This window comes from Amblyomma americanum, chromosome 5, assembly GCF_052857255.1.
Source record: "Amblyomma americanum isolate KBUSLIRL-KWMA chromosome 5, ASM5285725v1, whole genome shotgun sequence".
NCBI lineage: Eukaryota > Metazoa > Arthropoda > Arachnida > Ixodida > Ixodidae > Amblyomma > Amblyomma americanum.
Genome location: NC_135501.1, coordinates 198,494,683 through 198,512,931, shown reverse-complemented (window position 1 = coordinate 198,512,931; position 18,249 = coordinate 198,494,683). Strand labels below are relative to the sequence as shown.

The 18,249-nt window shown below is 43.6% G+C and overlaps 1 protein-coding gene across 2 annotated transcripts in view; it reads left to right on the top strand.

Annotated features, from left to right (window-relative positions):
* Nucleotides 1–18,249, top strand: part of Pkc98E (Protein kinase C) — a 46,866-nt gene that overhangs the window by 2,453 nt on the left and 26,164 nt on the right. The window contains exons 3-8 of one of the 2 annotated variants that reach the window (XM_077666421.1): nucleotides 4,446–4,611; nucleotides 6,839–6,870; nucleotides 7,314–7,396; nucleotides 8,702–8,834; nucleotides 9,402–9,535; nucleotides 16,015–16,050. In XM_077666421.1, the coding sequence (XP_077522547.1) occupies nucleotides 4,446–4,611; nucleotides 6,839–6,870; nucleotides 7,314–7,396; nucleotides 8,702–8,834; nucleotides 9,402–9,535; nucleotides 16,015–16,050 (584 nt within the window). The remainder of the gene's footprint in view (nucleotides 1–4,445; nucleotides 4,612–6,838; nucleotides 6,871–7,313; nucleotides 7,397–8,701; nucleotides 8,835–9,401; nucleotides 9,536–16,014; nucleotides 16,051–18,249) is intronic. The other variant, XM_077666422.1, reaches the window with a different exon arrangement.

Sequence of the window (18,249 nt, the reverse complement as noted above, 5' to 3'; positions counted from 1 at the left end):
GCAGGACTGGTGCTTTTTACATCTGTTGAAGGGTGAATTAAGTTCTGAAGTAAAATGTTCTTTCTTTTTACAATACATGCCTGTTAAATTTATTACATGCAGCTGCCTGCAGCTGTCAGCTCTAACGTTTAGAATTACCTTGTGCATTTGTCAGCCCAGTCGTAAACTTAACAGTTGCAGCTAAGCGTGCAAGCTTTGGCCTATCAATCGCAACATCTGAGGATACTATCTAGGGAGCTCTTGGATTAATATGCATATTAACAGGGACCTTGAGCACAGGCTTTTATATGGCAGAGAATAAAATGGTCTTATCTATTCTTTTATTGCTGCTGAATGTTGTTTTGATTGTGCAGTGGAGGTTTATTATATTGCCATTGATTAGCTTTGATCCTTTGTGGGGGCTAACGTCGCACCTTTTATGGCCATTATCCTGTGTTCGCTGCATGATAGCCTAAGTTACTTGTGCACCACTAAACCCAATATAAATAACTTTAGTGGTTATGAGCATGCAACTGTGAGCAAAAATGATAACATAGCACTATATTTTTTGTCTAGTGGTTCATTTCGTGCTCTTTGTATTGTAACGGCTAGATGCTCGTATGATTTGCAAAGCTCGTCTTTTTAGAGTGAGAATGGCCAAGCACCATGTGAATGAACGCCAGGTATAATATACGTTCAATTGCTTCTGTTTTTAGTCCCTTACTTAACCTTGCTGCAGCTTTGTGGAGCTTACTATAGAGAAATCTGAGTTTTAGCTTAGCATTACAATATACCGCTACAAGTTATTGCTACCATATACTGCTACCATCTAGTTGCCATCTGTTGCGTGCTCTTTTATGGGCTGGCGTTAGCGGTATATGGTTGCTATATGTGGTAGCTGTATATTGCACTGGTATGTGAAAGTGCTGTGGTTTTCCCACTAGTAAGCTCCAGAGTGTTGGTAACACTATCCTAAATTGTTATAGTAAGGTTGTTTTAGAGCTTAGAAAGATGAAGCTTATCAACTCACATGAGCACTGGAAATATGTGCCTGCTCAAGCTCCATGTAATACAAAACTGTTCCAGCTTTTGGAACTGTAGCATGCTATTGCAAAAGAAAGCACTGTTTACGTAAAACACCAAGTCACTCGCATCCTATGTCTCCATGTCCTTTGTTTTCATGGTATCAATGGACGAAGGTGCAGTGTGCATGTGGTTGGGTTAATTCGCCCGCACTTACTGAGCTAGTTTTTCAGGTGCAGCACTCTGCCGTTCGATTTGTCAGTGCGTTGTGTGGTGCACGGTGCCAGTCGTTCAAAAATCAGTGCAGGTGGCCTGCAGCCTGTGCTTACGGCACTCCGTGCAATTACAGAAAAGGCAGTGAAGTATTCCAGTGAATGAAATTAGTTGGATAGGTTTACTGCTCCTTGTTGCCGATGCAAACATGTACCTATGGCATTAAAGAACATCCTCGTTCGCATGTCTTGCACCTTCATGAAATTCCAAAGCATAAATTCTGTAGGCATATTTATGTTCATGAAAACATCTTGAGAGTATGATTTGGGTCCCGGCAGTAGTACCTGTTCATCTAGCTATGTTGTCTTTCTCTGCGAAGAGCTCCAACGGATGTGGAAGGTATCAACAGGGGTGGATGGGTAATTCACAGGTGGCCTTTGTACTGCAGTAGACTGCACCTGATTGATGGATTCCGCTCAGTGGAGTGATCTCACAGTAATCTTCACTATGCCACAGCCACTGCTAAAGCTGTTGGTAAACGTAGTATCTTAGCAAATGCTGAACTCAACAATGGCTGAAAGTCCAGGCATTGGAGGTAGTTCAGTCAGCTAGGAAATTCTCGTTCGATTCTTCTTTTTTCATTTGTGCACATTCTCACATAGCTTCGCATGAGAACCCCCCTTTCCCAGAAAAAAATGAATACACAGTTTATTTGGCTCCTCACTGACCATTATATTTCTAGTTTAGCTAATGTTTCCAGTAAAATTGGAAACTTCGACGAAAAAATCTGTGCAGAACTGTTTGTTTTAATTAATTGCTACCAAGCTAAGAATCTGTGATCTATAATGTTTACTTTCATTTGGCAGCAATCTTTCAAAGTTTTCCGCTGCGGTGGCTCAGTGGTTATGGCGCTCTGCTGCTGACCCGGGAGACGCGGGTTCGATCCTGGCCGCTTTGGTCGAATTTTGATGAAGGCGAAATTCTAGAGGCCCATGTGCTGTGCGATGTCAGTGCACGTTAAAAGAATTCCAGGTGGTCGAAATTTCTGGAGCCCTTTCACCACGGCATCCCGCATAGCCTGAGTCGCTTTGGGACGTTGAACCCCCATAAACCATAACTCAAACAGATAATGTGCCATGGAGAGTGCCTCCTAACAAAACCCACCTTTGAAAATGGTAATGTTATATTACTAGGTGTGTGTGAATATTAAATATGTTCGAATAATGTGTCAGATATCCTGGCATTTGATTTCGTGAATAAATAGAATACATAGTTCATGTTCAAAGTTGTTTAAAACAAATCTAATCTGTTCTCAAGTTTTCGAATAGTTTTTGAATAACTGGCACAAAGTTCGAATAGGGTATGTTGATGGTTCTTTCAAAGAATTTTTCAAAAACTGGGCCCATTCTTATGCCACATAGCATGCTGCCACAATCGGGCTGTGCAGAAAGGAGGGTTCAGCACTGCGACATGGTGCAATTGTGTGGCGGCGTTTATAATGCTCATACAATGGCCTTCAAGATTGGACAGTGCGACAGGGTCCAGCCAGGTTTAGCAAACCCAGCCCATACGATCGACCTCGGAGGCCATGGCTCATGCTCTCATTTCTCTCATCAATTGGGGTTTGGCTTTAGTTTGTATGTTGTCGTCATCGGGAGCAAAAGGTAATCTTAATATGCTTATTACATGATAGGCATCAAGTTAATGTAGAGTCTGAACAAAAGTTTTTGGGATGCAGATTCGCACAAAAAAAATTATTTCTGCGTTTTCTCGCTAGCCAGTCAGGTAGAATTCGTCTAGTAGATGGAGTATGCATGTCTTAACATGCTTCTATGCATTTCATTGACATGCATTGCCTGACTGAGCTGCAATGAATTTTTTGCGGCGACCCTGTCCACCCGAATCTCTCCTGGCCCTCATCTCTTGACTGAGAGGGAGAGCCGGAGGGTAGGATGAGGTCGTATTTTGCTGGACAATGAAGTCTTTCACTCTCTCAGCGAATCTGCATCCCGCAAACTTTTGTCCGTGACTGTACAGAAATCGGGTTGCATCCTTCAAAAGCAAAAGCTTAGTTTCAGTGACTTATAGTGTAGCTGCTGATGTTTCGTTGTTACGCATGGATATTCGTATTGTACGAATATTCGCACCAATAATGAATAATCACACAAATATTCCTATTCGATTCGGTCCTCTCACTATTCGATTTGTACTTGATTCGGTAGCAGTTCTAGCCTATTCTATTCGATTCGGTTTTGATAAAAGCACCATTCTCACACCCCTAGATATAACTGTTTGTTCACTTGTCTCATGAGCAGCACAAACTGAGGCATAGCACTGTGGACGTCCACGACCATGCACTAATTCAAGAGGTTTGAATGTAGATCTGCTACCTTCGATGCTTGATAGCAGCAGCTGCATTTTAGTCCAGGGAAACTGCTTGAATGACCATGCACTGAATATTAAATGCACAACTAAAGAGAGGTCTGGGGATTTCTTTAAACTGCCATAGTCTACTGAAACTTACACCATAGGTTTTTCTCTTCATCCTGATTACTTCCACCAATTCTGGCAGCCATGCGACATTTCATTCTGGCACAACGCGATTTTAAGGTTTATCATTTCCGTAGCCTCAGTTCAGATGATTTCTATGGACAACACTGCATTTTTGACGTCACAAGCATTTCCCACATGTTAATATCTGCTCCCTGCTTCACTAATAAAATTTTGAGGCTTGCATTAGGTGGTCTTGGTCATTTCTATTATCAGTCATTATGGCGTCACTTGAAACATTGTCCAGGGCCACAGACTGAGTTTCAGTTTCAGTTTGCTGTTTTGAAATGGGTCCACTAAGTATTTTGAAAAGTTGCTTGCTGTGGGGAGAGGGGAATATAAGGAATGAGCTTCCAACTCGAAATGTTCGAGAAACTCCTGTAGTTGCCCTTTAAACACTGAAGTAGTGAAAGTTAATTCGGAGCCCCACTAAAGCATTGGTGCAATGAAAATGTGGCTAGGTCCTACAGGAACAACATGCGCATGCTTTTAACACCTAGATACCCGAGATTGGTATTTCAGGAGTTGCTATTATGTCCTAACTGCAGCATCTCTTGCCAAAGAAAGCCATCCTGAGATGTTTATCTGTGCTCTCACCCACATCACGCAGTCCCATATGTTAAGGTTTCAAGGGGTATCCCTCTCTACCCCTAAGCACGTTGGATGTGATTGTTGTGCAGCGGACAATGTCGCGGCAGAGAAGCCCCGCGAGTTCAAGCAGCGGCAGGGGCTCAACCGGCGACGGGGGGCCATGCGTCGCCGAGTGCACCAGGTCAACGGGCACAAGTTCATGGCCACCATCCTACGACAGCCCACCTTCTGCTCCCACTGCCGCGAGTTCATCTGGTGAGACTGCTGTTTGTGCACTGCCGAACCAAGTTTCTCGCGTAGCCTTATTCTCCGGATCGGGCCAGGTACCACTCACCTGACGCCCGCTTCTACCCCTCCGTTTTTCTCCTCTTCACTTTCGTCGTCAGCTTCTGGAACAGCCGGAACGTTGCCATGCTTTTACAGCGGTAGCTTTTAATGAAAGAATTTTGGTCTGCCTAGTTGGCATATGCGCCCACAAAGCAAGGGGGATAGGAGAGCAGATTAGGGGGAAGGTAATAGCAGAGGTGTAACGCAGCTGGGAATGGAGCACCGCAGTGCACAGCGATGAGAGCAAGAGGGAAGCACTGCACCGTAGAGGCATAATGCCGAGAGAGAGATCTGGCTGCTGAGGTGCGGCGCTGTCTGAGAATATGAGTTGCTGTGGCACGATGCAAGAGGGTGCTGCACTGGCAGTGTGGTAAAGGATAATCTGGAGAACGATCTGTTTGTAGCAATGCAGCGTATTGAAATAGCTATGAAGCAAAACAAGCTGCTGTGGTTGACTTTTTTGGACATAAATGGTGCGCATGACAATATTGGAAGCCAGGAATTGCTGTGGGAGTTTATAATGGAAACAGGACTAGATGCCGCCTTAATATACATAAGGGCGGTATACAAGGATATTAGATTGCAAAAAAAAACTGGCTGGGGCTGAATAGTATGGAGGAGGTGAACATAGAAAGAGGTTTATAACAGGGGTGCACTTTGTCGCCACTGTTGTTTATAATTGGTACAGCAAGGATAGAATGCATGCTGGAGGAGAGCAAAGCCTGTAGCTAACAAGGACTAACAATAGCCAAATGTCTTCTGGGCTTAGTGCATGCGCATGATGTGGTACTTTTTGCAAATAGCCAAAGCAAGCTACAACTTCTCTCGAATAACGGCGGGATCGAAGGAACCAATAAACGTTAGATTCAAATTGTGTGAAATACCACTCTTAGAGAAGTACAAATATCTGGGTGCGTGGATTGATCAGGAAAGAGAATATTTAAACACCCATGAACACCTCAAGACAATAGGAAAGAGGAGTGCAGCCATAATGAAGCATAGAGCACTATAAGGATTCTGTAGATGTGAAGCAATATGAGGACTGGAAGGGTGTAATGGCTCTGAAGCTGACCTTCGTGAATGGGATACTGTGCTTAAAATCAGATATACGACAGAACTGCAGGTTAACCTAGGGACAGTGTTCAGATTATCTCTAGGGGCCCATGGAAAGACAAATGAAGTCTTACGGGGGGGATATGAGTTGATGGCCCTTTGAGGCATGGGAAGCACAGAGTGAAATATCGTTTGAGGAGAGGCGATGAAAAAGAGATGTGAAGTGGGCAGCCATATTCCTGAAGTATTTGTGCAGTAAAAACAGGAACACGTGATAAGGAAAAAGGACTAGAAAGCTTAAGACAGGCTATGCAGGCAACAACAGGGAAAAGGAAGTAATCATGAACATCAAAAGGAAGTCCGTGAAACTGAGACGGCTAAGTGGAGGAAAAAAATGGAAACAAAAAAATTGCTGCGGGAATACGGAGCTAGAACGAGTAAAGTCCGGAAGGAAACACTTTATGATAATTCAGTAGTAGTGCCCTTTTATTTGAGCTAGGCTAGATCAGGTTGCCTTAGAACCAAGCAGGCAGTATAGAAGTATGAACGAGGAGATGATATTTGTGTAGCATGTGAAAGTAGTGTAAAAAACATTGAACACGTTATCATAAACGTAAAGCTATACAAACAGATATCGGAGAGCCGATCGGGAGTTCCTGGGTTCGAACCCGACCTCGGCGACTGCGTTTTTATGGAGGCAAAACTCTAAGGCTGTGGTGTGCTGTGGGATGTCAGTGCATGTTAAAGATCCCCAGGTGGTCGGAATAATTTCGCAGCCCTCCGCTACGGTACCTCTGTCTTCCATCACTCCCTCCTTTATCCCTTCCCTTACGGCGCACACAGTTCAGGTGTCCAACAATATATGAGACAGATACTGCACCATTTTCTTTCCCCAAAAAACCAATTATTATTAACCGTATTTGCTTATTCTGTGTGTAAAAGAAAACGAAAGAGTAAAGCAGAAATTGAATTTGGAGTGTAAAGAGGCTGTGATTGCAATGAGTGAATTTTTTTAACATCTTGTTCAGAGCCTTCCTTTTGCATTTTTTTTTTTCATTGTAAACAAATGTAAACAAATTTTCTCTTCGTCTTCTTTTTTCAGGGGCCTAGGCAAACAAGGATACCAGTGTCAAGGTGAGTGGGGCTGCACTTCTTATGTATTGCCCTTCCTTGCTTATGGGCTTCAAAATCCAGCATTAAGCCATTAATTCAAACAATGCAAATTAAAGGGGGCTAGACATTAATAGTTGCAGCTAGCCTTCCGAATAATGTGGCAGTGTGAAGCTCTCTTCAGAATTTGCTGTGGCCGCCCCCTATAGAAGTGTCTCGGCAACTTTTGAAAATCGCTGTGCATAGTTCTGCTGATGCAGGCTTGTTCGGCATTACGGTTCCCATGGTTCCTCGGGCTTCACTTCTTATTGCTTTTAGCTTCCTCCTTAAATTTGTTTTCTTTTTTTGTTTGTTTAATTTGACGGTATTGCCCAAAGTTGAGCATGACCACTAGCACTGTCTCAGCTTGTATCAGGTTGCAAAGACAACCTCCTTGCCATGTCACTGACCACATTCTTCTTTCACAGTGTGCACATGTGTAGTTCACAAGCGGTGCCACGAGTTTGTGGTCACCAAATGCCCTGGCATGAAGGACAGCACCAACGACGAGGTGAGTCGCACATGCGGGTGGTGTCATATGACTCTGAAAAACTGTTGCGAATGAAAGCTTCATCACTCTTGGCACCGAGTCCTATCAGTGCTCTATGTTTAATGATTGCTTGGCATTATTGGGAAACAATCTGTTGTGTCTAAACCAAACCCTGTTGTTGCCCGTCGTAGGATCGGTAAAGGATTCAGGTATTGATGTTGCTTTTGGCTAAACTGCATGTTATTTAGTTGTTGTATTTCATAGAGAGATGACATTTGGTGGCAGGCTTTTTTATAGACATTGCTTTTAACTAGTCTAGTTGCTTGTTTTGTCTTAGGTTAGTAAAATGATCTTAAATGTTGGCAGTGCCAAATCAGGAGCGTAAAATTATCAGCTTGTCGAGCAGGGCACCATCTGAAGGCACAGTGCACCACCTACTTAATTTTTTCTTTGGACCATATGTTTCGTCTACTTAACAAAGAGGGCTCCTTGTTTCTCGCGTGCGAAATAGTTAATTTTTTTTTTACCCTTCCCGCAGACAGCACTGTATTTTCATTTGTTTGGGGCAAAGTGCATGAACATTGTAATCAGACGTAAGATTAACCAAAATCTGCTATATGATGCTACTTTTGGGTGGCTTTAATGTAGAGATAAGACTGCGTATTAGTTAGCAGGAGGGTACATCCCTGTTTCCTTAAATGTCAACAGTGGAGGTTTTTTGAAACTGTGTAATACCCTCTTCTAAAGGGCCTTTAGAGATATTTGAATAAAAATAAATAAACAAGCAAATAAATATGCATTTCAGTCTCCTGATGGTCCTATATTTGTTCATTTGATTTTTATTCATGTTAAAAATTGACTTTCACTAACTTATTGAGTGAATCTAAAAGGACGGGAGAAAAAATGCAAGAATTTATTATTTACCGTTTGTCAGTCTTATTCAACTCTACACTGATTACTTCCTGTCTTAGGTAATAAGAATGATCATTAGCTTTATTTTTTCTTTTTAGGGCAAGTGGGTTTATGCATAAATGTTCATGCTGGTTAATTTATACAAGTGTGTTGGCTGTTTGAGTACAACAGTGAAAAGTATTGGCTATGGACAAAGGCTTCTAACCATCTAACACACTGATGTGAACGTGTTAACCAAGCGAATAATTCAACAGAGCTATTGCACTAATTTGCCAGTGCCTTCAAGCAAATAGGCGATTAGTCTTCTGATTGGATTTTTCACTATCACACTGATTTCAATGAACTGCCATTAAAATGCATTGGCTCACCGACCAGCTTTCATGTGCCACATGTTTTGTTTCTTGCATCCTGCAGCTGGCAGCGGGCAGTCGGTTCAACATCAACATCCCACACCGTTTTGTTGTGCACAATTACAAGCGGCCAACCTTCTGCGACCACTGCGGTTCCATGCTGTATGGCCTGTTCCGACAAGGCCTCCAGTGCGAAGGTGAGGGAGGAACAATGATACTTGGTGGAACAAAAAAAAAGAGAGTATCCTGTCTTGTTATTGAAAATGGGAGCAAGCACAGAATGGCTAGGGTTGCCCTGTTTATCTCTCTTCTTTTTTGTTGAGAATTGCTGTGGCGGAGGGTGCATGCGAAAATACCATTACCTATTTTGGCCATTTGTATTTTTTTTTTGAAAAACTAACAGTTGTACAATTTAGTGCACACATGTAACACAAAAATAAAGGCAACTGGTGAATTTGGGGTATGGAGGGTAAATTCTACGTGCCACAGTCTGATGGTGTGGATATGGCTGAAAATGACATGAAAAAAATTACTGAAAAAGACGGCTGAGGCTCAGTTCATTGAGATATGTAGACATGGAGTGAGATGCAGGAGTACGCAGCAGCAGCTAATATCTACCAGCGATATAAAATGCGTCTTAATTTTTGTGCATAGATCGGGATGAGGCTGAGAAGGCTGTGGTCAGCATTTAATACTTACGAACACATCCGGTGACGCAGAGATCTGAAGCTGGTCTTTTTTTTTTCCTCTCTCCCATTTTTCAGCATGCAACATGAACGTGCACAAGCGCTGTCAAAAGAATGTCGCCAACAACTGCGGCATCAACCCAAAGCAGATGGCTGAGATCCTCAGTGCCATGGGCATCTCAGGCGACAAGCTGACCAAACGCAAAAAGAAGGTGAGCGGGCAAAGTTTCCATTTCTGATTGCCCTCCTTTTTATTATTTTCTTCTTGTTTCTAGAAAGAACTAGAAAGATCTAGACATATTAGAAATCTAGAATTTTAGAATGATCCCAGAAGTGTCCTTAAAAGTACCCGGCAGACAAGTACTATACAGAGAATTTGTTGACCCGAGTACAGTATCAAGCACAGACTGGACCAATTTTTTGGAAACCTGTGTTTATCTGTTAACGAGAAATCTGTGTATTCCTGGTGGCATTGTCTCGCAGAAACGTGGGCTGGTTTCCAATATGATGTCTCTAGAGGTCTGGTCTTTTGAATAATGTCAAGGGACATTTCTTTTGTTCAGGGCAGGGCATTCGCATTGTCTGGTAGTTCTAATGAGGACGTAAAAACAGACAACCTCGGTGTAAAAAGTGCAGCGTATTTAAAAAAAATAGAAGCAAAAGAAACAAGGCTGCAGCTATTTGTGAGAGCACATTGGTGTGGGCACAGGTTCCGATAAATACTAAATAGCAGAAATGGTGCAATAACCAGTTTTTTGTTCTAGACTTGGATAGTCACTTTATATATACATTTCTCTGTGTTATCATATATTTGTCGGTTTAATATGCCATCCATGAACATTTTGCTGGCTCAGTTGTGCCAGAGTCGTTGGTAGTACCGAAACTCGTGCATATTTCTTTGAGCAGTTGTATGTAAATGGTTTGCCCAAAATGGGTGTGCTTATCATAGAGCAATCTGTGACATGCTGTTGTGACATTAGCTGATTTTATTTCATGACGGGTTTGAGATGTGTGCACTTAACAGAGCGTAAATTAATGGATAGAGAAGAAAGCAGTCGTGACACTTAAAAGGAGGGCAACTTAAAATAAGCGTTACCTTTCACCCCAGAAATTACCTTGCCCATTACCCTTCATGAGGGGGGAAGAGGTGAAATCACGTTACTTGTGGGATGTCACCTTTAATCATTCTCTTTGCTGTATGCATGTCGAAGCTGCTTTCTTCTCATTGTTCAGTGCTTTGGTGTGCTTATATCTTCCCTTTTGTCGAGGTGTAAAATCGGTGCCTATTTGGCCCCCTCATTTTCTTGCCCTACAAAAAGGTTGATTTGTTTTTTGTTGTTTCCTTCTTGGCTTCATGCAGTATTTACTACATTTTCTGTAGTTTTGGAAGCCTTTTATTTTGTCTGTCTTCCTATTTTAGTTCAATTTTTCAGGAAGTGTTATCAGCCACATGCTGCATGTGTAATGGGTAGTTAGACCCCCACCTTGCCTCCCCTGGACAGTCGCTAGTAGTGAGAAGGGTCTTTTGGGGTAAACTATGCTTGCATTTGTATGGTGCCCTTGCTGCTGCATTCGGTCGGTGCCCATAGAGCTGTTGGGTGTAGGTCTACTTTGGTACGACGGCTGTAGCTGCTGATGCCGCATGTGCGCGTCACCCTGATCCCCTGACGTCGATTGTTGTCGTATGCCTCTTGGTGCCCCCATTTTTCCTGTTTATAAAGAACCTTGCTTCTTGGCAAGATCCCTTGCTGTGTACATTAATACCACTTTTGTCATGGGGACAGGAGGAGGTGTCATTTCAGTTCTCAACAAGCTCTGTAATGGGAGGCCTTTCAGGCGGGGTCATCGCGACTGAAAATGTCTTCCCATCCTGATGCATGCCAGTGTGTACGGAAATATCTTTATTGCAGAAAAAATGTTAATAAAAGATAAATAGAGACCCCTTTTTGTGCTTAGTCTCAAAATGTATGTTCATTTAGTGCAGTGAGGGCTGTGGGTAATATCGGCTAATTAGAGAATATTTGTAAAAATTACAGTGGCCTTCCACAACAGTGAAATAAGGAGTAATGTTGTGCTGCTAGAGCCGATGCCGACGGTCTTCTAGCCTGTGCTTCATTTCATACTTTGATTTTAAAAATGTGACGTTCCCCTCGCTTCTCATTATCTGTCGTGAAAGTTTGGCAAGTTACACGATAGTGTTCATGTGGTCCAGGTAGGTTCGTACATGCTTCATGAAAAAAAAAAGGAAAAACGGGTGGCCGTGAGTTCTCTAAAATGTATCAGCAGATTACACGAGTGTTGTGGTTTTCGAAAGCTTTCAAGCCACTTCAGATGGGACTGGAACACTCGCAGAGCTATGTGATGCGAATGCTATGGCATACCGAACACCCTGGACACCAAGCAGTTGAAAACAGCTTGTTTTTGTTTCAAGGCCTTTATATAGGAGAGAGGATGATTTTTCTAAGCACAGGGGTTGAACTCACTGACCAATAACAGAGCGTAAGACAAGTCCTGTTGTGGATGTTAGTTAATAGACTGGAGCTTCCCTTCCTCCCCGTGTTCAAGTTCGTGCCTCGAGGCCCTTACAGGGGCGCAGCATAGGCTCGATTCCAACAAGTAGCCTGGTTGACTTTTGTGGTCCCACTTGAAGTGGCCTGAGTGAGAACTTTCGAAAAACACCGTACTTACTGAGATCTGGTCTGTAGTTCTATGAAGCTGATAACACGAACTTCTGTTTGCATCGCGCAGTTTGCAAAGCCGCTTAATATTTGCAAAGGTTCAGGTCTGCTTCTCACCGTAAAATTCCGAACAAGCGCCCCCACCCATGCAAGCCCCCCCCCCCCTAACTTCAATGTTGATTTTAAATTTTCGCACCATTCCAAAAAAGCCCCCCCCCCCCCCCCCCCCCCCCCCCACCCCACACCACCTCTCCGTGCCCTTATCACGCACCACGCCAACGCTACAGTACAGCTACAGTGAACTAGAATATTCCCAGGCAACACTGGCCTGTCCCATCCAGTCCAAGAATCCAATCTAATCCAATCCTGCTTTTCAAGCCATTTGCATGCCCGTTCGTCACACGCCATTTGTTTTGTTTTGGTGTTGTCAAGTCGGCAATGCATTCGTACACAGTGGGGAAGAAAATTGAGGCCATACAATGGCATTGGGAAAACAGAAGAAACGTTCGCCAAACGTCTCGAGACTTCAAGTTCAACCGAAAACGGCTACGGAAATGGGACAAGAATTTCCAGAAATGGCTACAGCAAAACTTCGAAGAAAGTTGACTAATGGCGCGCCGGTGTTTAGTGAATGCGTGGGTGTTGCGTTCTTCGAGTACTTAGAGCGGGAAAGAACGGCAGGACGTTTTAAATCCATGTGCACTGCGCTTTTTTTTTGTGGCGGGAAAATGTCGCCGCCATCTTTAATTTCGACGCTGTTCCAGGATAGCAGCCGCCTCCTACTTTGCCAGTAATTTCGACTTGCGGTGGTAGGGGTGCTTGCTCGGAATTTTATGGTCAAAGGGCGCTGCAGAGTGCTGTAGAAGTCTGACACTTCTCGCGTAGTTATCTTCCCAGTCTGTATAGGCATAGTAGTGTACATGCACAATAGTCTGCTTATTATGTGCAGACGTAGGTCTGCATAGCATGGCGCTATATTCCGCCGAGTCTACAGGTATAGGTCTGTACAGGTGCAATAGATAGTCTGCCGAGTCTACAGGTATAGGTCTGTACAGGTGAAATAGTCTGCCAAGTCTACAGGTGTATGTCTGTACAGGTGAAATAGTCTGCCGAGTCTACAGGTGTAGGTCTGTACTGGTGCAGTAGTGTGCTGTGTCTACAGGTGTAGGTCTGTACAGGTGCAGTAGTCTGACGAGTCTTCAGGTATAGGTCTGTACCGGTGCAGTAGTCTACTGAGTCTGCAGGTATAGGTCTATACCGGTGCAGTAGTCTGCCTTTATGTAGTCTGTATGGATTTCCTGCTTGCACAAGAATGAAAGAGGCTCTTCGTCCTTCTGCCTTGAAGTCTGTTGCTGCACTTCCTCCAGCAGCACAAATGCTGGATGCTGATTTTAGTGTAGCAGTACCGGTGGTTGCATGTACCAGTAAAAGCGTAGAGAATGAACTTCATTCTTTGTCATATCTGTGCAAAAATTTAGCCAAAGCTCGCAATTGACACTTGTACCTGGTATGGTCCCTAGCGCATAGAGCAGAAAGCCTATGTAGAATCGATTGCGTGAGGGTGCCTGTTGATCTGCCTCATGTCGTGTGCATTGTCATTGCCTCCGACATGCTTTTTGAGCATTGTTCTTAACGGTGTACAGTGTGAAGTTTCATGATGTCTTCTTGGCAGCTTGTACCTTTCTTTGTACCCAAATGCATGGCCTGCTTGCTGGCTGATTTTAGCTCGTGTGTTGCTTGTTGCAATTCCGTGAAACTGTTTTGATTTAGGTGGGTGTTAACTGAAAAGCACAAGTACTTGGCTAGTGCAAATGAAATGCCACCAGGTTTGTAGCATTGCAGCAATACATTTGCAGATAAGCTGTTCGCATTGCTATTATATTGTCACTGAGTTGGCCTGTGGTAAGTGTAATGCACCATCCTCAAATCAAGAACATATAAACAGGAGTGTATACGGGTTGCAGCCAGGGGTATTGGCAAGGGTGTAGACAGGAGAGTATTAGTAAATGGGTGGACGGGAGTGTTGACAGGAGTGTAGTCAGGAGTGCAGACATGAAGGGGTGTATGCAAGGGTGTAGTGGATAGGAGTGCAGTCAGTACTGCAGCCAGGACGGCAGACAGGATGTGGTATTGATGGGAGTGTAGACAGAAGTGTAAACAGGAGTGTATACAGGAGTGGAGTAGACAGGGGTGTAGGCAGGAGTGCAGCCAGGAGGATGGGCTGTAGACAGGGGGATGGACAGGGGTGTAGGCAGGAGTGCAGCCAGGAGGATGGGCTGTAGACAGGGGGATGGACAGGGGTGTAAACGGGTGCAGACAGAGGCACATGGTGAAGGCATAAGTAGGGCATAGGCACATATGTAGGATGGGAGGTAGACAGGGGCGTAATTCGACCAAGTTGAAGCTCCTCTCCCTCTCAAAAAAAGTTTCTGGCTGCATTATTGTGTTTCGAGGCGTATACAGAGTCGGTGTGAGCTGCTGTACATTTAACATGTAATTTTAGTCTGTGAGGCTGTGACAGCTTGCCCTCATCAGCTAAAAGCAGTTTATGTTCTTGCTGTTGCCCAAGGCTGGAGAGGCGTTACGCTAGTGGCCTGGTGTGAAAATGTTTGGTTCATTGGAAAGTGTTACCCACGTGCCTGCGCATTCTGAACTTATGCTCAACCCATTTTGTTTCTTCTCCCTGTATCGTGCATGTTTGCTCGTGCCTTGCACTGTGCATGCTTGCATACTTGCTGGTCTACCACTAGGCTACACGTCAAAGTCTGATAACGCCTCCCCTGTCTAGGTACCACCTTGTTGGTGGTGTCACCTCTTGCACCTTGAAGAATAACTACAACTTCAATTGTTAAGCCACCGCAATTTTGGTTCCCTAACTTCCTTTGTAATTAATAGAGTACCTTGTTAATGCAAGTAGTGTCATATTCTTTTTTTAATTCTGTACATTGCGGAAACTCTTGGCACCAGCTGTACTTCTTGCATGGGTGGGTGGCTTCGTCCCAGCATTTCCTGGGGATTTGATCCATGTTGCACTACAACAGACTGAGGCGGCAAAGACCGCTGGGCACTTCGTGGACAAACAAGAAAACCAAAAAGTTCTAGGTTATCCTCAGTACAGTAGTTGAGAAGTATCTTGCGCAGTTGCTTCCTCTCATTTGTGCTGTCAATGTCTGTTACTAATTTAGCTTCACCGCAGCTAATGTGTGTGATTAGGCTGAAGTCAATACACTTTTCTTTCCTATAGCCATTTCTGGCCCAAGATGTGTGTTCGTTCAGTAGTTTCATCCATAGTCCCGTACTTGCATGGGGAAACTGAATTTAAAAACGGCAGGAAAAGTTCAAAAAGTTGTTTATTAGGTACCTTCAATTATCCTGTTAATAGTCAGGTCATGTTGGTGCATTTTAATGAAATAGCACACTAAGACATGTTTCTTTTGGGGAAATGCATAATTTCCCAAAATAATACAAAAGGCTCTCAAAATGGCAATATGTTGGTAATTATAGTGTGGCATCTTCATGCCAGACTCTTGTTAGGTAGCATTTATTTGCTTGCTTGTTTGTTTGTTTAAATGACGTGTTTTATCTTATATCTGTCAGCCTAGACCATTGCGCTTTCATGCTGTGCATGATTTGCATGCATTCGACGTAGCTCTGCAAGCCTGCTTGCAATATGTGCAGCTTGAATGTCTTCACTATGATCTTGCTTTTGCACCTCCCTTTTTGCATGGTGGTTGTGTTGCCCTTTCTTTCTCCAACTTTTTTCTTCTTTTTTCTAGTATTGCCTAATTGCTTTATTTCAATTTTTTCTTGCTTTCCTTGTTCTTTTGATTCCACAAAACTCCTTTTTGTAACACTTTTTAATTTCCTTTGTGTCTGCGCGAAAAACTGTGCTTTCTTGTGTGTGTATGTGTGTGCGTGTGTTCGCAATTGGTTGTTCACAGCATTGTTGTGTCGTCTTTTCTATTATTTTTCTTCCTGCCTCGATCCCGCCCTGTCTTGTGTCCACTCTTCAGCAAGGAATATCCCTCACCCAAGAGATATATAACCAGGTGCATATCCCTTTTTATCTTTCTCTCTCTCTCACTCTGTACGTATGTACACAAATGTGCATATCTATATATACCACTTTATCTCACTGCCCCACCGTAGTGTGCATACACGTTTACATTGCTCACTGTTTGGTACTCCTCCACATTGCGCCACGTTCATTTTTGTGCAACGCTTTAGGGTTCACACTGAGACACGAAGTGTGCACCTCACAGTCATGCTTTACGCACTTGACGATGTGCGTACACCGCTAGCTCATAGTTTTCAATTTTGTCTGTGATGATGGTTTATATATATCATAACACAACGTGAAGGACCAAAATGTGTTCATAGCACGTACGGTTGGTATCACAGCATGAGGCGTAGGTCAAGAAGACAAACCACGCAGACCACTGGGTAAATCCTGTTTGATTCATTTTTCTGTCATCACTCGAATACTCGGTGGATGGGAGCGTACGTGACAGTTTTTGCACCTTCGTGGCGGTTGCAGTATTAGGTTTCTTGTCATGTCAGGAATGCTGGGAACAGCAAATGCTATTTTAAAACTTTCGAAAGCGCTGCGACAGGGGACACCATGAGAAAGAAAACGAAGGACAAGAGCTACTATCAGCTGAAGTTTATTGGAAAAAACACACAAGGTTAAATAGCTCACACAAGGCAGCCAGCAGTGCATGCACCTACCCCCAAAATGACAAAACGAATCACTGTGTTGAATTAAGGCATCTTAATTCAAAACAGTGATTCGTTTTGTCATTGTTGAATTAAGGTATCTTAATTCACCACAGTGATTCGTTTTGTCATTTTGGGGGTAGGTGCATGCACTGCTGGCTGCCTTGTGTGAGCTATTTTAGCTCGGGAGCTCGGATGTAGCATACAGTGATAGGTACATGTCATATATGTGCGGTTAATCGCTGCACTCATCTAGGCGCCATACATAGCATCAGACTATATGGGACAATACAGTAGTTTCGTCAGATTATAGCTTGAAAATTAAACTGTAAAATTCCGCTTTTGGGTAAAGACCGAAACCCGGCAGAAGTGCGGGAAAAGAGTGCGGCCCTTACAATCATACATATGGTATACTTGCCTGGCATAAACTGCTAGCTATTGTGCTGGCATTAAGTTACGAATTCACACATATTTAGTTTAACATTGCTGGAGGTGACAGTTCAGTTAATTTATCTTGTACAGACGGTAAATTATGGCATCATCAAAGCACACCACTCATTGTTACCTGTACAAAACATTTGTTTAGGAAGCGCATACAGCCTGCTGTTTTGGTTAGTGGCCATGACATTCTGCTGTCAAGCATGAAGTGTCGATCACAGATTCAGTCTCACCGGAGAGGCAGAATTCGGTAGCACTGCAGTGCTGCTATTCCAGTGCAGGTTAAAAAACACCATGTAGTTCAAATTTATTTGAAACCCTTTACTACAGTGGGTCTCATAGCTGCTCATTTGGCTTTGGCACATAAGAGTGTGCTAATTATTACTATTTCAAGGGGCAAGCGTTCTTTCCTTTGTTGATGGTGCAATACTCAGGTGTGTGCCACTGGAAATTGGCCTGCGCTTGAGTGTTTGTACTTTTGCTCTAGGATAGATTTACAGTGAAAAATGCAGGGGTTGCACCCCAGTGGAAATACTGTCTAAGGCGAGCAGGCATTCGTGAGCACGTGACTTCAGGCACTAGTCTAGCTAAACAGCTAAGCTAGCACTACTGCAGCTTACGTTCGCTCCCATGAAGTGAATTCAGCTGAAGAATTATTACCCTACAATTAAGGAATCAAACCAGGTTCATTCAGTTTTTCAGCAGAAGGCATCTCTGCAGAACTGGACGAGTTGCATGACGAGTGAGAGCCTTTTCAGAAGGCGCAGCATTAGAAAAGAGGCTTTGTTGTAGAATAGGCGTTATTCACGTGGCGTCAGGGGCGCCATTTTGGCATCCAACACACGGCTTCCGCGGTGCAATTGGGAGGAGGGAAGATGAGCCGATTAGACACGCGTCGCAGCCTTTTGCCGTGCTACATGGACGCCAAAATAGTGACCGCTGTAGCTTGAGTGCATACCCCCTATAACGTCTTGAAAACATAGGGAATACTTGCACGGGATATTCTGTTGGAGTAGTTTCAGGCTAGTGTGATAAGTGTTTATAAAATATTTTTACTGTAGTGGGATACAATTCAAGAATGAAACAGCAAATGC